The sequence below is a fragment of the Micromys minutus genome, assembly GCF_963924665.1.
Source record: "Micromys minutus genome assembly, chromosome: 16".
Classification (NCBI taxonomy): Eukaryota; Metazoa; Chordata; class Mammalia; order Rodentia; family Muridae; genus Micromys; species Micromys minutus.
The window spans coordinates 50217548-50232514 of NC_137985.1; the positions used below are offsets into that span (position 1 = coordinate 50217548).

At 47.9% G+C, this 14967-nt stretch overlaps 1 protein-coding gene across 2 annotated transcripts in view; it reads left to right on the plus strand.

Annotated features, from left to right (window-relative positions):
* Window positions 1-9726, plus strand: part of GRAMD2A (GRAM domain containing 2A) — a gene marked incomplete at both ends in the record, with an annotated part of 32238 nt that extends 22512 nt beyond the window's left edge. Inside the window, 10 exons of one of the 2 annotated variants that reach the window (XM_080930687.1) lie at window positions 428-520; window positions 1879-1936; window positions 2233-2308; window positions 2865-2968; window positions 4178-4276; window positions 4520-4591; window positions 5094-5189; window positions 6786-6930; window positions 7159-7255; window positions 9618-9726. In XM_080930687.1, the coding sequence (XP_080786813.1) occupies window positions 428-520; window positions 1879-1936; window positions 2233-2308; window positions 2865-2968; window positions 4178-4276; window positions 4520-4591; window positions 5094-5189; window positions 6786-6930; window positions 7159-7255; window positions 9618-9726 (949 nt within the window). The remainder of the gene's footprint in view (window positions 1-427; window positions 521-1878; window positions 1937-2232; window positions 2309-2864; window positions 2969-4177; window positions 4277-4519; window positions 4592-5093; window positions 5190-6785; window positions 6931-7158; window positions 7256-9617) is intronic. The other variant, XM_080930688.1, reaches the window with a different exon arrangement.
* Between the last annotated feature and the right edge of the window lie 5241 nt (window positions 9727-14967).

Sequence of the window (14967 nt, forward strand, 5' to 3'; positions counted from 1 at the left end):
TTCCTCCAGGCTGGGGCGAGAGGCTCCGCTCTGCCTGGACTAGCAGTTGCCTAGGAGTTGGAAGGTTGGCACACTGATTTTCCTCCTGGACCAGGCATTAACTGAGCTTTAGGTTTCTAGGCAAATGTGCTATGGGAAACACCCATCGGTGACAAAATGACAAAATGCAAATGAAGATGACACAGTTTTTGCCTATCAGGTTGGCAGAGGTGAGAAAAGCCTAATATACCCAGAGTAGTGTTGATGTGGAGAAATGAGTTCCCTCTGACTGCCAGTCACTTGGTTAACAGGAACAGGGTTTGAAGGTGTCTCCACTTTACCCTGTGTATCAAAGGGAGGGGCCAGAGCAGCCACCCTGGACACAGTGGGGCTAATAGGAAAAGATGCCTCAAATTTCCCTTTCCAACATGGGCACATTTCCTTCTAGCAAGCAACAAATGCATGGGAAGATGGCGCCTCTGAAGAGCCATGTGTCCTGCATGGAGAAACCAGGAAAGGTCCAGGAGCCCCCAGACCATAGGTGAGGCCCCAGCCCTATCAGTGATAAGTCCAGACTGGGAAGGGTGGGAATTGTCAGGATATAACCAAGGGGACCTTAAGGGGCTGAGAAGATGCCTCAGTCACCAAAGTACTTGCCTGTCCAAGAAAGAAGACCTGAATTCAATCCCAGCACCCATGTGAAAAGAAAAAGGCAGGTTATGCTTCTATGTGCTTGTGATCCTGGTGCTGGGGAGGAGAAACAGGCTTACTGGACAGCCAGTCTAGCCTAATTGGACTGGTGAGAGATAGATGCCTCAAAAGAGGTGGATGGCTTTTCTAAGGTCAAACACACACACACACACACACACACACACATACACACAAAAGTATATACACACACACACACACAAGTATATATACACACACTCACACAACAACAGTCACACACACACGAGTATAAATACATACACTCACACACACAACACACACACACACACAAAAGTATATATATACACTCACACACAACACTAACACACAAGTATATATACACACATTCACACACACAACACACATACACACACAAAAGTATATATACATGCACTCACACACACAATACTCACACACATACAAGTATATATACACACATTCACACACACATACACACACATACACACACAAAAGTATATATACACATACAAGCATACACACATACACAGCATACAATGAGAGAGTCAGGCAGGATTCTTTAGCATGCCTTTGTAGGTGGGACAGACTGCTGAGGCCTCTTCCTCCCACCCTCCAGCCTGTCCCTGTGGACCTAGCAGGGGCTTCTCAAGTTACTAGTCTCCAACCTGCCCACCTGTCCTTGGGCCAACCTGGCCAGGGCAAAGCTTTGTATCTCATCGAGTTCTTTCCTGATTGGTAGCCTCAGTAAGTCAGTTGAGTGTCTCAGTGAGGAACTGCAGGCTGCCCAAGGAGGCTTCAAGGAGAGCAGATTTGTCCAGACCATGGCCCTAAAGCTGAGTCTAATGTTTTCATCTTGAATACCCCCAAACTGTGCTCCCTGAATCCACACTGTTTGTGCCTCTGGATACTCCTTGGCTAGAGAGATTGGAGTGTCTTTGCTACTCAGCATCTTGGGAGACTGGTGCTCGTGCCAAGCATACCTTTGTGGGTGTGGCACTCAGTCTGCTTGAGAAGGGGCCTTATGAGGCCCTTCCCAGAGAGGAGCCGTGTGCTTGCAGTTCTTATCAGTTTACTGTGTTTCTTAGAGAAGGGCCTTAGTCTCCAATCTCTGCTCCAATCTCCTGGGTCAAAGCCAGGGCAGAATTAGTACTGAGGACTCATTGGCAGGACTCAAGGGTTTCTTGTGCCTGGAAAGGAATGTCTCCTTTGCAGTCTACACTGGTCAGAAGGCTCAAAAGGTGAAGAGATAAAGAAGTTTGGCCGGGAAGGGGTAAGTGTGTGTGCTGCTCACTGAGGGGAGCGCCCTGGGATGCCCAAACTCACGGTTGGCCCCTTGGCCACAAGCCTGTTACAGCAGGAACCCAGGGGACCTGAGTGCCCTTGCCTTGGTGGGGATAATGTGTCCCCTCTAGCCACTGGCGCCCTGCCAGGACTCAACATTAACAGGTGATGAGCTAGGTAAACTTCATACCTGTTTACCAGAGGCTTCAGACAAAGTGGGGGGGGGGCATTATCTCCTGGTGGCTGGGTCTCTAGCCTCACAGAGCTGGGGCTTTACATTTGCAGACTCTACTGAATAAGTACAACCAGCAATACCACAAGCTGTTTAAAGATATCCCCGTGGAGGAGACGGTTCTCAAAGGTGAGCTGTTTCCAGCACATGATTGGTGAGCACCCAGGTCACCTACTTGGGATACCTTTATGCTTAATTTGTTACAGGGACAATTTAGATGCACTCGGTCCTTTCTTTCTTCAAAAGCTTGAGGAATCGGGGTGGTTTGGGATGTGGAGTTGAGTTATGCAGGTTTGCTTGACAAAAGGTGAGCCTGCCATCTTTCTGTTCCCCTCAAATCAGTGAGTGTTGTCCCCTGCCCAGGCCTCTCCCTGATCACAGAAGGACATTTGCACAAGCTAGACCCCCTTCTCAGGGCAGGGTAAAGCCTCATCCGGAGGTAACAGAAATCCACTGCTAGAGACCTGGGCTGGAAGTCGTTCAGACCTCGTGGGTACTGGAGAAAGAGAAAACATCTAGCAGTCTGGTGTGATAGGGTGGGACACTCGGGATTCTCAGAGGGGTCCTTTGAGTGCTTGTGGATAGATTGTTTGGGATGGGGACAGGAGAGGTTGAGGACAGGTGAAATGGTGGGTTCTCTGGGGTAACCTTATTCATGGCTGTCATTTCTCCTGTGACTTCCTAGTGTGTTCCTGTGCCCTTCAGAGAGACTTCCTCATCCACGGTCGGCTCTACATCTCGCACAACTGGCTTTGCTTCCATGCCAGCCTCTTTGGCAAGGATATCAAGGTAGTAATGAGCAGTAAGGGTTGCTGTTACTCAGGAAGGCCCCTGCCCTGGACCAGGGAAGGGACAGTCTTTTGTCCTGTGGGCATGCCTCAAGCCATTCCTGTCCCTCTGTGTGCTCAGCACATGGTGAGGTTTCTCACTGGTTGGATGAGCAGTATTGAGGTATCTCATCCCATGTTCAGAGAAGTCATTGTTCTGAAACACAGGCCTGATCTTGACCTGTTGTAGTAAATACTAAAAAAAAAAAAGGTTTCTCTCTTTATCGGCCCTCAGGTCTCACTCCTCAGGCCCAACCCTGATACGGAACCTCGAGAACCTCTGGCGCCCGGTCTGAGCCGCCACCACGGCCCAACTTGTCTGCACAATTCCCTTCCCTGGCAGTTTTCTACTGCCTGTTCTCTGCCTCTGTCCTGGGGCATTTCTGTACCCCAAAATCCCACATATATTCAACTCTACAACCCGATAGCTTTTTACACAGGTTTATGTATTCAACTCTCAATCCACAAACCCTCTACACAACAAGATTATCTCAAATAGACAAAGATACAAACTACCCTTCTATATGAGATATTAGACCTATAAAATCCTTAATGTTCATAGCTATTTAATGCCAATCAATCCCACCTGGGTCTGGCTGGTTCTTGGGAACCTCCATCTTGCCACAATCTTTACCCTCTGTCCTCTGACCTTGTCACTAGCTTTCCTTTATTTTACTAATTAAAATGGAAAGGTTCCGTTGGAGTCATGTGACTAGGCAGCCTTCTTGGGGAAGTGGAATTACCATTAAAATACAAACAGCTTCAGGACAATCTACATTGACTATACAGCTAAGTTATGGTAGCTTCAACTATCTCAGAAATGTTTTCAGAGTCCAAGGGTAGTGTCATTTTAAAGGGGGAGTCACTAAAAGCCAGCTCAGGGGACTTGGAATCTGAAGCAGTGACTTATAAAGGTTGGCAAGGAGGGAGAGATAGTTGGAAGGGCACCCTGAATGAGAAACTGAAAGGTCTAGGTGCCCTCTGCTACCACATACAAACATGGCTTCACCAGGGTGAGCATTATTGGCTGATTTCTAGCTGTGGAGATCCAGTAGAGAGAGCTAAGGGTCTGTGTTCTTATGAGGTAAGTCCTAAGAGAAGCTTGCCTCTCTCTCTCTCTCTCTCTCTCTCTCTCTCTCTCTCTCTCTCTCTCTCTCTCTCTCTCTCTCAGGTGGTCATTCCTGTGGTATCTGTGCAGTTGATTAAAAAACACAAGATGGCACGGCTCCTTCCCAACGGACTGGCTATCACCACAAACACCAGCCAGAAGGTCTGTGAGTCTCTGGGCTAACATCTGTCCTTTCCCCATCCCCCAAACCCCCATAGCTCCAGAAATTCAGGGCCTGATACTGGCCTTCTCCCAGCCCCTCACTTGTCTCTGCCAGGTAGCTTTTCAGCAGATGTTTCAGGATAATGAGCTAGGAGAAACATTCCTCGGGGCTTACCCCCCAACCCATGGAATAAGAAGTCCCATCCTCACCCTTGTGCTTTCTGTTTTCTCTTCATGTCCTAGTATGTCTTTGTATCTCTGCTTTCCCGGGACAGTGTATATGATATGCTGAGGAGGGTCTGCACTCACCTACAGGTATGGAACCCAGAGGCCAGGTTGAGCTAGGAGACTGCACCCAGGTCTTGGGAGAAGACAGTTAGGGGAGATTAGCCTGTCTCTCTATCTCTATCCTGTGGAATGCGAGCCAGTTGGGGGGCGGGAAGAGGACCAAATAGGGCTCAGAGCGCCAGAGGATGTATTTGGACTGTGCATCACTGAGCATCTTTTACTTTGCCCTTGTGTGTGTTCATATGAACATTTGCCCTCACCTATGCCTTCTTAGTGTATGGATAAACAGGAACATATGGCTGCTTTTCAATATGTCCTCTGGCCAAGGTGAAGACGGAAAAGTAGGGATGACGCAGGGGCATAGGAAATGAGTTAGCTGCCCGGGGTTCGCCCCTCTACAGTGGTACAAAATACCCCCTAACTATCCACCATACACAAACTGCTGTGACCTGGGCTTTGCCTGAAACCAGGCAGCTTATTTACATGGGCCTCCCTGTGTTTGATCTTGCCTGTTCCCTTTTCTCCCCAGCCTTCCAGCAAGAAGAGTCTGAGTATAAGGAAATATACGGAGGAAGCTGAGTTCAAGTCCTCGGTGAGAGCTCAGGCTGGGAGCAAGGGCCTAAGAGTGAGCGGGTCTTCAAAACTTTGGGACCACTATGAAGAATTAGGGCACCATGTTTTAGAGTCAGTGACCACAGTGTGCTAGAGGGTGTCCTAGACTACATGCCATGTGGACCACATGGGTCCTTAGCAGACTAGCTCTCTCTGAACCAAAGCCTGTCCTGAACACTAGCCAGGTTGAATCCCATACAGAATGGACGCAGAGCCAGTTTTCCATTCTTTCTTTTGGTGGAGGAAAGAGGACCCTCAAAGCCACAGACACATCCTTAGAGAGGAACTCCAAGGCCAGAGGCTACAGATGTGGCTCAATGGTTAATAGCATTCAGTGGTTAAGAGCGGTTGCTGCTCTTGCAGAGGACCTGAGTTCAATTCCCAGCATCTATAACCATCTGTAACTCCAACTCTAGGGGATCCAACACCCTCTTTCTGCTTCTCCTAAGCTAGCTGAATACATGTGGTTACACAAACATACAAGCAGACAATGCCCCACAAAACCATTTTAAAGGAACCTCAAGGCTGTTACTGACAACCCAGACTCCCAGCTCACTGACACTCCAGCAGTTTCCTCTGGGAGCTGAGGCCCTGGAGGAGGGAAAGCTGAGTTTGAGGGCAGAGATGGGGTGACAGAGGCCTCAAGGTGTTTGGCACCTCTTCAGTAACTATTAAGCATTTAGCCAAGCATGGAGCATACAGAACACCACGCAACGGGTAGAAGGCGATGTTCTCTGTTGTACTGATAGGAACTGTAAGTCACCTCTGCCAAGGTCAGTGACTGGTTCACAGTTAAGAGCCTGGATGTACTGTCCGGGGCCATCGTGAACTCAGATCTGAGCATGTAGCAGATTGTCTGACCTGACATAACCACTGTACTGCTTCACTGTGGACTTCAAAGATGTTGTTTTGGAGGAGGGGTTCTTATTTTCTTTGGTGGTTTAACTATGCTAGTTGCCCATGATTATAGGAGGAACTCTAATAAAACTCAGTGGATCAAAAACAACAATGAAAATATAGCAAACATGAAAGTTGGAGGGGGACTAGTTGGAAAGACAAAAAGGATTGTCTGGTTGGGAAGGAAAGTCTTAAGAGAAGGTAATGGGATTCATCTGGTCATGATGCATTGTATATTTGTTTGAAATTATTATTTTTAAGATTTATTTATTCATTTTATGTATGTGAGCATACTGTCACTGTCTTCAGACACACCATGAGAGGGCATTGGATCCCATTACAGATGATTGTGAGCCACCATGTGGTTGCTTGGAATTGAACTCAGGACCTCTGGAAGAGCAGCCAGTGCTCTTAGCCACTGAGCCATCTCTCCAACCCATGTTTGAAATAATTTTAAGTGATACAAAATTCAGCCAAATGTCATTTTAGTAATAATACTGAACAATATAATTACAGTTATTAATATGTAAAAGTTTTGTTTGTTTGTTTTTTGCAGAGGGAGGCCACAACCAGAGAGTAGCTAGGAGAGATGTGTTGTTGCTATATTCTACCCCTGAGTAGGCTTCTGGATCGGGACTAGCTGGGGAAAACATTGATAACCCTGGAGTGGGCTCCGTAGGAAAGAGACACTCACGTCCTGTCTTCTCTGCAGGATGTCCTTATCCCTGAGATGAAGTGGAGAAAAGCATGCTCAGCCTCCCTCTCCCTGTCACTCTCAGACAACATCTCTTGTGTCTCTCGGATACCCACAGACTCCACAGATAGTGGCTTCTCCTCCATGAAGCCTCCAGGGTCTGGTGAGTTCAGGATCTTGTCTGTGGCAACTGCTTGCAGAGGCTTAACCCTTTCTCTTCTATGCAAAGGGCCCAGTGTGGCTAGCCAGGCTTCTGAGACCTGTTTCTTTCTTTGTCCAAATCCATATGGAAAATCCAAGAGCTTCAGCACATGAAGGGAGGGGGAGGTGCCCCACTCTGGCTGGGGTCCCTCACACCCCAGGAAGATGACTAGCTGCTCTTCCATTGCAGAGGCCGTCTGTGAGAACAATGCACTGGAGGAAGAGCCCACCACGGACCAGGAATTGAGGCTGTGGGACTCCAGGCTCCTCAAAGTCATCTTTGTGATGTAGGTGTTTACACTGGGTGGGAATTAGGTGTTTGAAATCAGGGGTTAGCGGGTGGAGTGGTTATTACGTAGACCCAAGGGAATGTCCCAAGTCAACTTCAAGCTCTTGGGTGGTTTCTGAAGGTCTCAAGGCTCATCCTTCCAGCTTTATTTCTGAGTTCCTGTATTTAGAATTCAGGCAGTGTAAACTGTTGAGAAAAGGACCAGTTGCCTCCCTGGCTTGGGGAGAGAAGGGGTTAACAGAATTAAGGAGCCCATCAGATCAGGGAAACACACTTCTCTCACTGCCTACTCTCAGGACAGTTTTCAGGACTCCTGGCTTGTCTACATCCCTCTCCTGTTTTATTTCTATTTTTTAACATGTATATGCATATGATGTATACATGTTCAAATGTATGCGAGTGCATGTCTATGCATGTACACATGAAAGCCATAGGTTAACATTAGGTGTCTTTACTGACTGCTCTTCAACTTACGTATTGAGACAGGGTTTCTCATTTGAATCAGCAAGGGAGAAGGAGAGAGACTATGGTTATTCCCAAAGTCGTCCAGGGTCAGAGAGAGTAGCCGGAGGGATGAGCCTGATTTGCAGAAGAGAGCATCCCGTGCTTCTGGAAATCAGGTGAAAAAGCCAAAGGATTCCTAGAGTTATGGAGGGGGCCTGGTCTGGGACACCCACAAGATATCAGCCAGGCCTTCCTTCCAGCAATTTGTGGTGGGTGCAGTTCAGTAGAGAGTTGGCAAGAGCCTCTGCTCTTGATTTTGGCAGATAGTAAAGAGGGCAGGAGAGAAGGAAGGCAGATAAAAGACCCAAATTCATTTACTTTGGCGGACTAAAAACTCAGAAGTTTCAACTTGAGATTGGTGGCTGTTAAACCCTAGCAAGCTTGGCAAGAGGCCATGTGCTCAGTGGTATGGGTCTCGGACAAGATTGAGGTGGGTAAGGGGAGATTGGAAAGGTCACCCGGGGGGGGGGGGCTGGGATGTGGGATCCCAAAACTCCTTCCTGGTTTTGGCACTGAATGTTAGATGGCGTTGATGGAGATGATATGGGAGAAGGGGGTAGGAGATGGGCACCTCCAAAATAGAGTTCTTTAATCAGAGCAGCTAAAGGGCCTCAGGCTCTGTGGAAGTGAGACTGTGTGGTGTGGGGGTTTGGGGGCTGAATAGGATAGAAAAGGGAGACTTTGGGGATGGAAGAATCTTTCAGGTCAGTTTCCCTGCAGTCTGGAAGCGGCCGACACTAGTGGGTTTAGTATGTGGTACTCAGAAGTTTCCACAGGTGTTGAATCAACTTTCCTATCCAGACCTTCTCAGTCCACCCAAGGATTTTAGGTAGTTAACCCTTCATCATCCATTTCTGTCTCTGCCGCTAGGTTTGATTTATGACATTGGCCCCTCTAGGAGAATGGGTCTGCTGCCTTAGAAATATCTTCATGGCCTCTGGAAGGAGGGTAGGAAGAACCTGAGTGGCTAGGAAGAGGGCAAGTAGGATAAAAGCTTTGGTTTTCTGGCTATGGCTTCCTCCATGGCTCTGCTGAAGGGTCCTGAATTCCTGCTCACTGTAAGGGCATTTCTGAGAAGACAAGCCTTAGGCTGTAAGAAGGATATGGCCAGGGTCTGCCTGTTCAGTGAGCAGGAGCAAAGGACTCTTTAAACTCTCCAATTTGAGGATCAGGATAGTTCTGGTGCTATTTCTGGCATGCCTCTGGAGACCGATGCCCTTTCTTCTAGAGAAAGGTCCAACTCCTAGCCAGGTCTGTGATGTACATGGCTCTAACATGAGGCTAAGGCAGGAGGATCATGGATTTGAGGTCAGTCTGGACCACTTAGAAAGTTCCAGGCCAGGCTGAGCTGTATATTCAGACCATCTCAAAACTAAACTAAGCTAAACTAAAACAGTAGCTGGAGTTGTGACTCAGTCATAGAGTGTTGGCCGATCCTGCATAAAACCCTGGGTCTGGTCCCCGGCACTGTATAAACAGACAAGATTGCACGTGGCTATAATCCTAGCAGCTGGGAGGTGGAAGCAGAAGGCTCAGTATTTCAAGGCCATCTTTGACTATGTATCCTGTCTGGGGTCAGCCTGGGGTCAGCCTGGGCCGTGTGCAACCTTGTCTCAACAAAACAAAATTGGGCTGGAGAGATGGCTCAGCAGTTAAGTCTGCACAGGAGTTCTGCCTCCTTGCAGCCGAATCAGACAGTTCACAACCTCCTGTAACTCCAGGTATAGGTGATCTGATGACGCCCTCTTCTGGCCTCTGTGAGCACACACACAAATACAAGTAAATATTTAAATCAAAACAAAACCAGACAATCAAGAACAGGACAAGAGTTGAGCCCCCGTTGTCCGTTTCTCTAGGATCTGCTTTCTAGTCCTGTCTTCATCCTATCTGGCATTCCGAATCTCCCGGCTGGAACAGCAGCTATGTTCCCTGAACTGGGGCAGCCCACTCCCAAGGGACAGGTAAGGCCCTTTCTCTTCCTAATCTCCCTAATATCTTTGGCCAGGTTGCCACTGATTGAATTTGGCCCTAAGCGGGGTTGGATATGTGTGCAGGGTACACAGACCTCTCTCTGGAACTCTTGAGAGGAGCAGGATCTCCAGGCCTTTCTTCTAATCTAAGCATCTTTCTTGTGTGCAGGTAACAGTCTGGGTCTTCATTCCCACACCTTAACCAAGGATGCTCTAGGTGCTGTCTCCACCAAGGATTCCTGGGGTTTATACTGCAGCTGTGCTGAGACTGAGTATAAAGAACATATTCTAGATCCTTCCTCCAGACCCCTCCCCCAACACTTCTTCCCTCAGTGAGGACCTGAAGTACCTGTTTACAGATTAACTGGCTTCTACAATTTTTGGACTCAAACAAAATGTTAGACTGTTTTTGTGTTTTAACCAGCTGAAGAGTTCTGTACACTAAGCTTCAGCAACCACTTAAGTGGTAGAAAGCATGTTGTTTCATTGTAAGCAATGGTTCTGGCACACTGACAGAGCCCTGGGGGGCCACCTCTGGGGACAAAGGATACCTGGATTGCTGCTTGCTGTCACATGACACACTAGTGAGTGCAGAGGAGTTGGGGAGGGGTTGGAGAAACAGAAGCACAAGCCGCCTCTGTGGGCTCTGCTGTCTCCCAGCACTCCGTGGTCTCACCGTGGCCCCTCAGAGTCTTTGTTCTGGAACCCATGGGACCTTCTCCGCAGGGAGCCAGGCAATGGGACCTCTGAGAAGGTTGGGATGTGGAGAAGAAAGCTCATGGCAGGGCTTATCAAGAGACCAATCTTAGTGTTCTGAGCTGAACTGGGCGACTCTAGGCTGGCCCTGTAAGAGCTATCTAGCTGAATTTGGGAAGATACCACCTGCAGGAGAGGAAGGGTATGGGGATGAGATTGGAGGTCCCAGAACTTCCATTCTGGAGCAGCCCCCTCTTTGGTAGGACAGGGGAACAGGTACTTTGGTATTTGGTAGTAGGTCTATCCCCATTGGTCACAGACATTCCCAAGGTCCTAGACATTAGCAATAGGAAGGCAGGGAATTGGATTTAAGGTCTAGTGGTTGGTATACTTCCTGCATGGCCAACTACACCTGTCAGGGTGGTTTGACTGGGCAGTGGGATCCAGCACTGTTGGGTCCTTCTTGGCAGAGCTCACCCATGCCATGGACCTGCAGTTCATATGTTTTAGGACACTCTGTAGGATTCAAGTAATCGTAGTAAGGTAGAAGTGTCCCAGATGGGATAGGTTCAATGCAGAGACCAAGTAAAGAGATCCCTGACTCCCTTGGTGGTGAGATCGGTGCCACTGATGGTTTTGCCATAGAGAATCTTCCCCATGCACTTTTCTCCTAAGAAGAACTCTTGTTCATCTCCTCAGGACTCTCATCTGCCAAGACGGTGCCTTTGAAGGTTCTAAAAGGGTCTTAGGGATCAAGGAAAGGCTCGGGTGGCGGGTAGAGTGGGGCTGGCAACAGCCACTGTTACCCCCTCTTGTGCTTGAGGTTAAATGGGGAAGAAACCCCAGTGGAAATGATTGCAGGGCTATGGTTGTCTCATTCAGGACAGATCCAAGCAGGACCGGGGAGAGGGACGGTGGGTGAGAACTTCCTGAGCTTACACTGGAGGTCTCGCCATCGTCCCCCTATTCTAGTTCCTGGGATTGAACATGGAGCCCAGCCTTGTATGTTGTTTGTACCAAATCTTTACATCTCAGGTGAAACCCGGTGTCCATTTGATCCTCCTTCTGGGGCCATACTATCAAATACCCGCCCTCCAGTGCCCACCCTCCGATGCCCACCCCCGGTGCCCACCCTCTGGTGCCCACCCTCCAATGCCCACCCTCCGATGCCCACCCTTTTAATGCCCATCCATCCTTTTGTCTTAATCATGCTCCATCAGTCTTTTCCGTCATATTATCATGGAAACAATCCTCTTTGTCCCAGTGTTTTCCTTCCCTGGTTCCTGCTGGGACATGAGAGTACAGACCCATTCTCTGAGCCTTGCAAGGTTGAGCCAGGGTTCATGAGAGGTGCCAACATACAAGTGGCTGTGCCAACATGCTGTGGAAAGCGCATTCTCCAATCAAGGCTGAGAGAGGGCAGGAGGTAGGCTGTAGGGCAGCTCGCTGACTTTGGAGGTAGAGCTTTGAGTGATACGGGCGTGTCCGTGCCTCTGGACGTCCTCTCTCTGCTCCTCCCCGTGCTCCCTTCCTGCTCCCCTGGAGCTGTGTAACAGTTGTGATTGTTCATCATCTGTGAGTATTTATACATTCCTATGCACTGGCTAATGCTCCTCCAGTTCTCTGAGGGTTTGGTTCAACAAGAGTGGGTTGTTCCACTGTGGCATTAGCCTTTGAAATTTTAAAAAATGGGTTAATTCCCAGGTACTGAAAAATGTTTTTTAAAAAATAAAAATTTTGATTTTTCTAGTGTCCTGTGGTGTGGAAGTTCACTGTGTGAGTGTTTGTGTGTGTATGAGTGTGTGTGCATGTGTGTGTGTGTACATGTGTATGTGTGTGTGTGCATGTATGTGTGTGTGAGTGTGTATGTATATGTATGTGTGAGTGTGAGTATATGTGTGTGTATGTGTAAGTATATGTGTGTTAGTGTGTGCATATGTATGTGTATGTGACTGTGTGTGTATGTATATGTGTGTGTGAGTGTGTGTAAGTATGTGTGTGTATGTGAGTGTGTGTATGTGAATGTGTATGTGTGTATATGTGTGTGAGTATGTGTGCATGAGTGCATGTTTGAGGACAGCTTTTGGGTCTTGTTCTTCCGGCACGATCCATCTTGAGACAGGGTCTCTCTTTTTATTGATTCTTTTGAATTTCACATCATACATCCCAACCCCACTTGTTTCCCTATCCCTCTGTATCTGCCTTCTATAATTGCGACCTCCCCACCAAAGAAAAAAGAGAAATGAAGAATTTAACAAATGTCTCCATGGAAACTGCATGTCCCACAGGGTGCCCTTTTGTCCATGCAGCTTTACTTGCAGTGAGTCACTGGTCTGGTTGGAGGCCTCTGGCTTCTGCTGCACCATCAATCCTCACCCGGACTCCTCTCCTGTTGTTGCTCAGATCCGGCAGGACTGACCCCTTCACGTGCTCCAGTGGAATAGAGGCGGGTGGGCCAGCGTGGGTTTCTCAGTGGTTGGACTGAGATGAAGTGGGCTAGATTGGCCCAGTCAGCCCCAGTGGATCCGGTTTCCACCTTCCCAGTGCTACAGCCATAACCGTGTCCCGCCATACCTGGCTTTTGTATGTGGTAGGATAAACTCAGGCTGTCACGTGTGTGGTTAGCACTCCACTGAGCCATCTCTCCAGTCCCAATTGTTTTAAAGATTTATTTATTTATTCTATATGAGTAGACTGTAGCTGTCTTCAGACACACCAGAAGAGGGCATCAGATCCCATTACAGATGGTTGCGAGCCACCATGTGGTTCTGAGATTTGAACTCAGGACCTCTGGAAGAGCAGTCAGTGCTCTCAACCACTGAGCCATCTCTCCAGCCCCAACAGTCCCCATTTTTATCTCAATTTTTATTTATTTTTTTAAATGTTTGCTTGATGTCCATCCATGAACCACATGTATACAGCACCCACAGAGGCCAGAGGAGAGCATTGGGTCCTCCGGAACCAGAGTGACAGAAGGTGTTCAATAGTAGTTGGGACCTGAATCCAAGTCTTCAAGAAGAGCAACCACATATGTAGGCCAAAGACCAATACATTATAAAATCACTTTTTATTTATTTTGGTAGGAGACGACTCAGTAAAGTACCTAATGTGAACATAAGGACCTGAGATCAGTTCCGCAGTAAACGTGAAAGCTGGGCATGCATTTGGTCACCCAGCATGGAGGAGAACAGAGAGAGATACTCTCTGGAGCTCACAGAACAGCCAGCCTGGCCAAATCAATGAACTCTAGGTTTGCAGAGACCATGTTCCAAGGTGGAAGGCTGAAGAGATGGCTCAGGGCTTAAGACTACTTGCTCCTTTTGCAGAGGACCCAGGTTGAGTTCTCAGCCTCCACAACACACAGTTCACAGCCATCTGTATCTAATTCCAGGGTAGCTGATGCCCTCTTTTGGCCTCCAAGAGCACTAGGCACACATATGCTTGTGCTCTGGCTTAAACACACACACACACACACACACACACACACAGGCCAGAACTTGCCACCTGTTTTATCTACAAACGTGTGTGTGTGTGTGTGTGTGTGTGTGTGTGTGTGTGTGTGTATTTGGTGGATGGGGCAGAGCCCAAACAGCCATGATTATTTTTTTTCTCAGCCTTTTTATACCTTCTTAGACAAAAGTTCTTTATAAAGTTATCTCACAGATAAAATGTTACACAAAAGGAAGTTGATACTATGCACAAAGCAGTGTTTCACTCCATAAGCTCACTATACATTCAAAGCAACAGTTTCACACGGCCGGCTTTATCATGTGCACACCTGTGCTCAAGTTGACCTTTTGAAAATGAAAACTTTATTTAAATCTTTTTTTTTTTTTGCAAATTCATGTATATGAATGTGGATGTTCATGGCCATGCGGTATATGGTATACAGAGATCAGGGGACAGCCTCGGGGTCAGATCTTTTATCCCATCTTGTTTGAGACAGTGACAGGGTTGCTTTGTTGTTTTTCTGTCTCTTGTACCAAGCTGGCTGGCCCATAGGCTTCTAGGGATTCTCCTGTCTCTGGGGGCTGGGGGACTGGGGTTGCAGACATCCACACTGCCACGTCTGCCTTTCACAGGGTTCTGATGATCTGTGCTTGCATACCAAGCACTTCTGTCCCCTAAGCCATCTCCCCACCCCTCTTAAAGTGTCCTTTGATCTGGGATCTTTGCCTAGGCTGCCCTTGAACTCTGTCTTCCTGCAGTGACCTCCTGCACGCTGACATTTCGGGTATGTGCTACCATGCCAGCATAACATTTGTAGTTTAATCATAATTTTAAAGTTATGTTATGTGTACATTCTGGGGATGGACCTCCAGTTGACTTGTGCAGTAAGCACTTCACTCTCACTGGACCAAATCAACCTTTCCTCCAACAGTGCACACTTCTAGCAGATACTCACTCGGTAAGTGTTGAATCCACACTGTGTCAACATGCCAAGCACTGGAGCTATAGCAGTGCCCGTGTCAGGTCACATCTGTGTCCTAAAGGGGCTTAACCTCAATTTCACATAAAGATGGAGCTCCACTTACAGGTG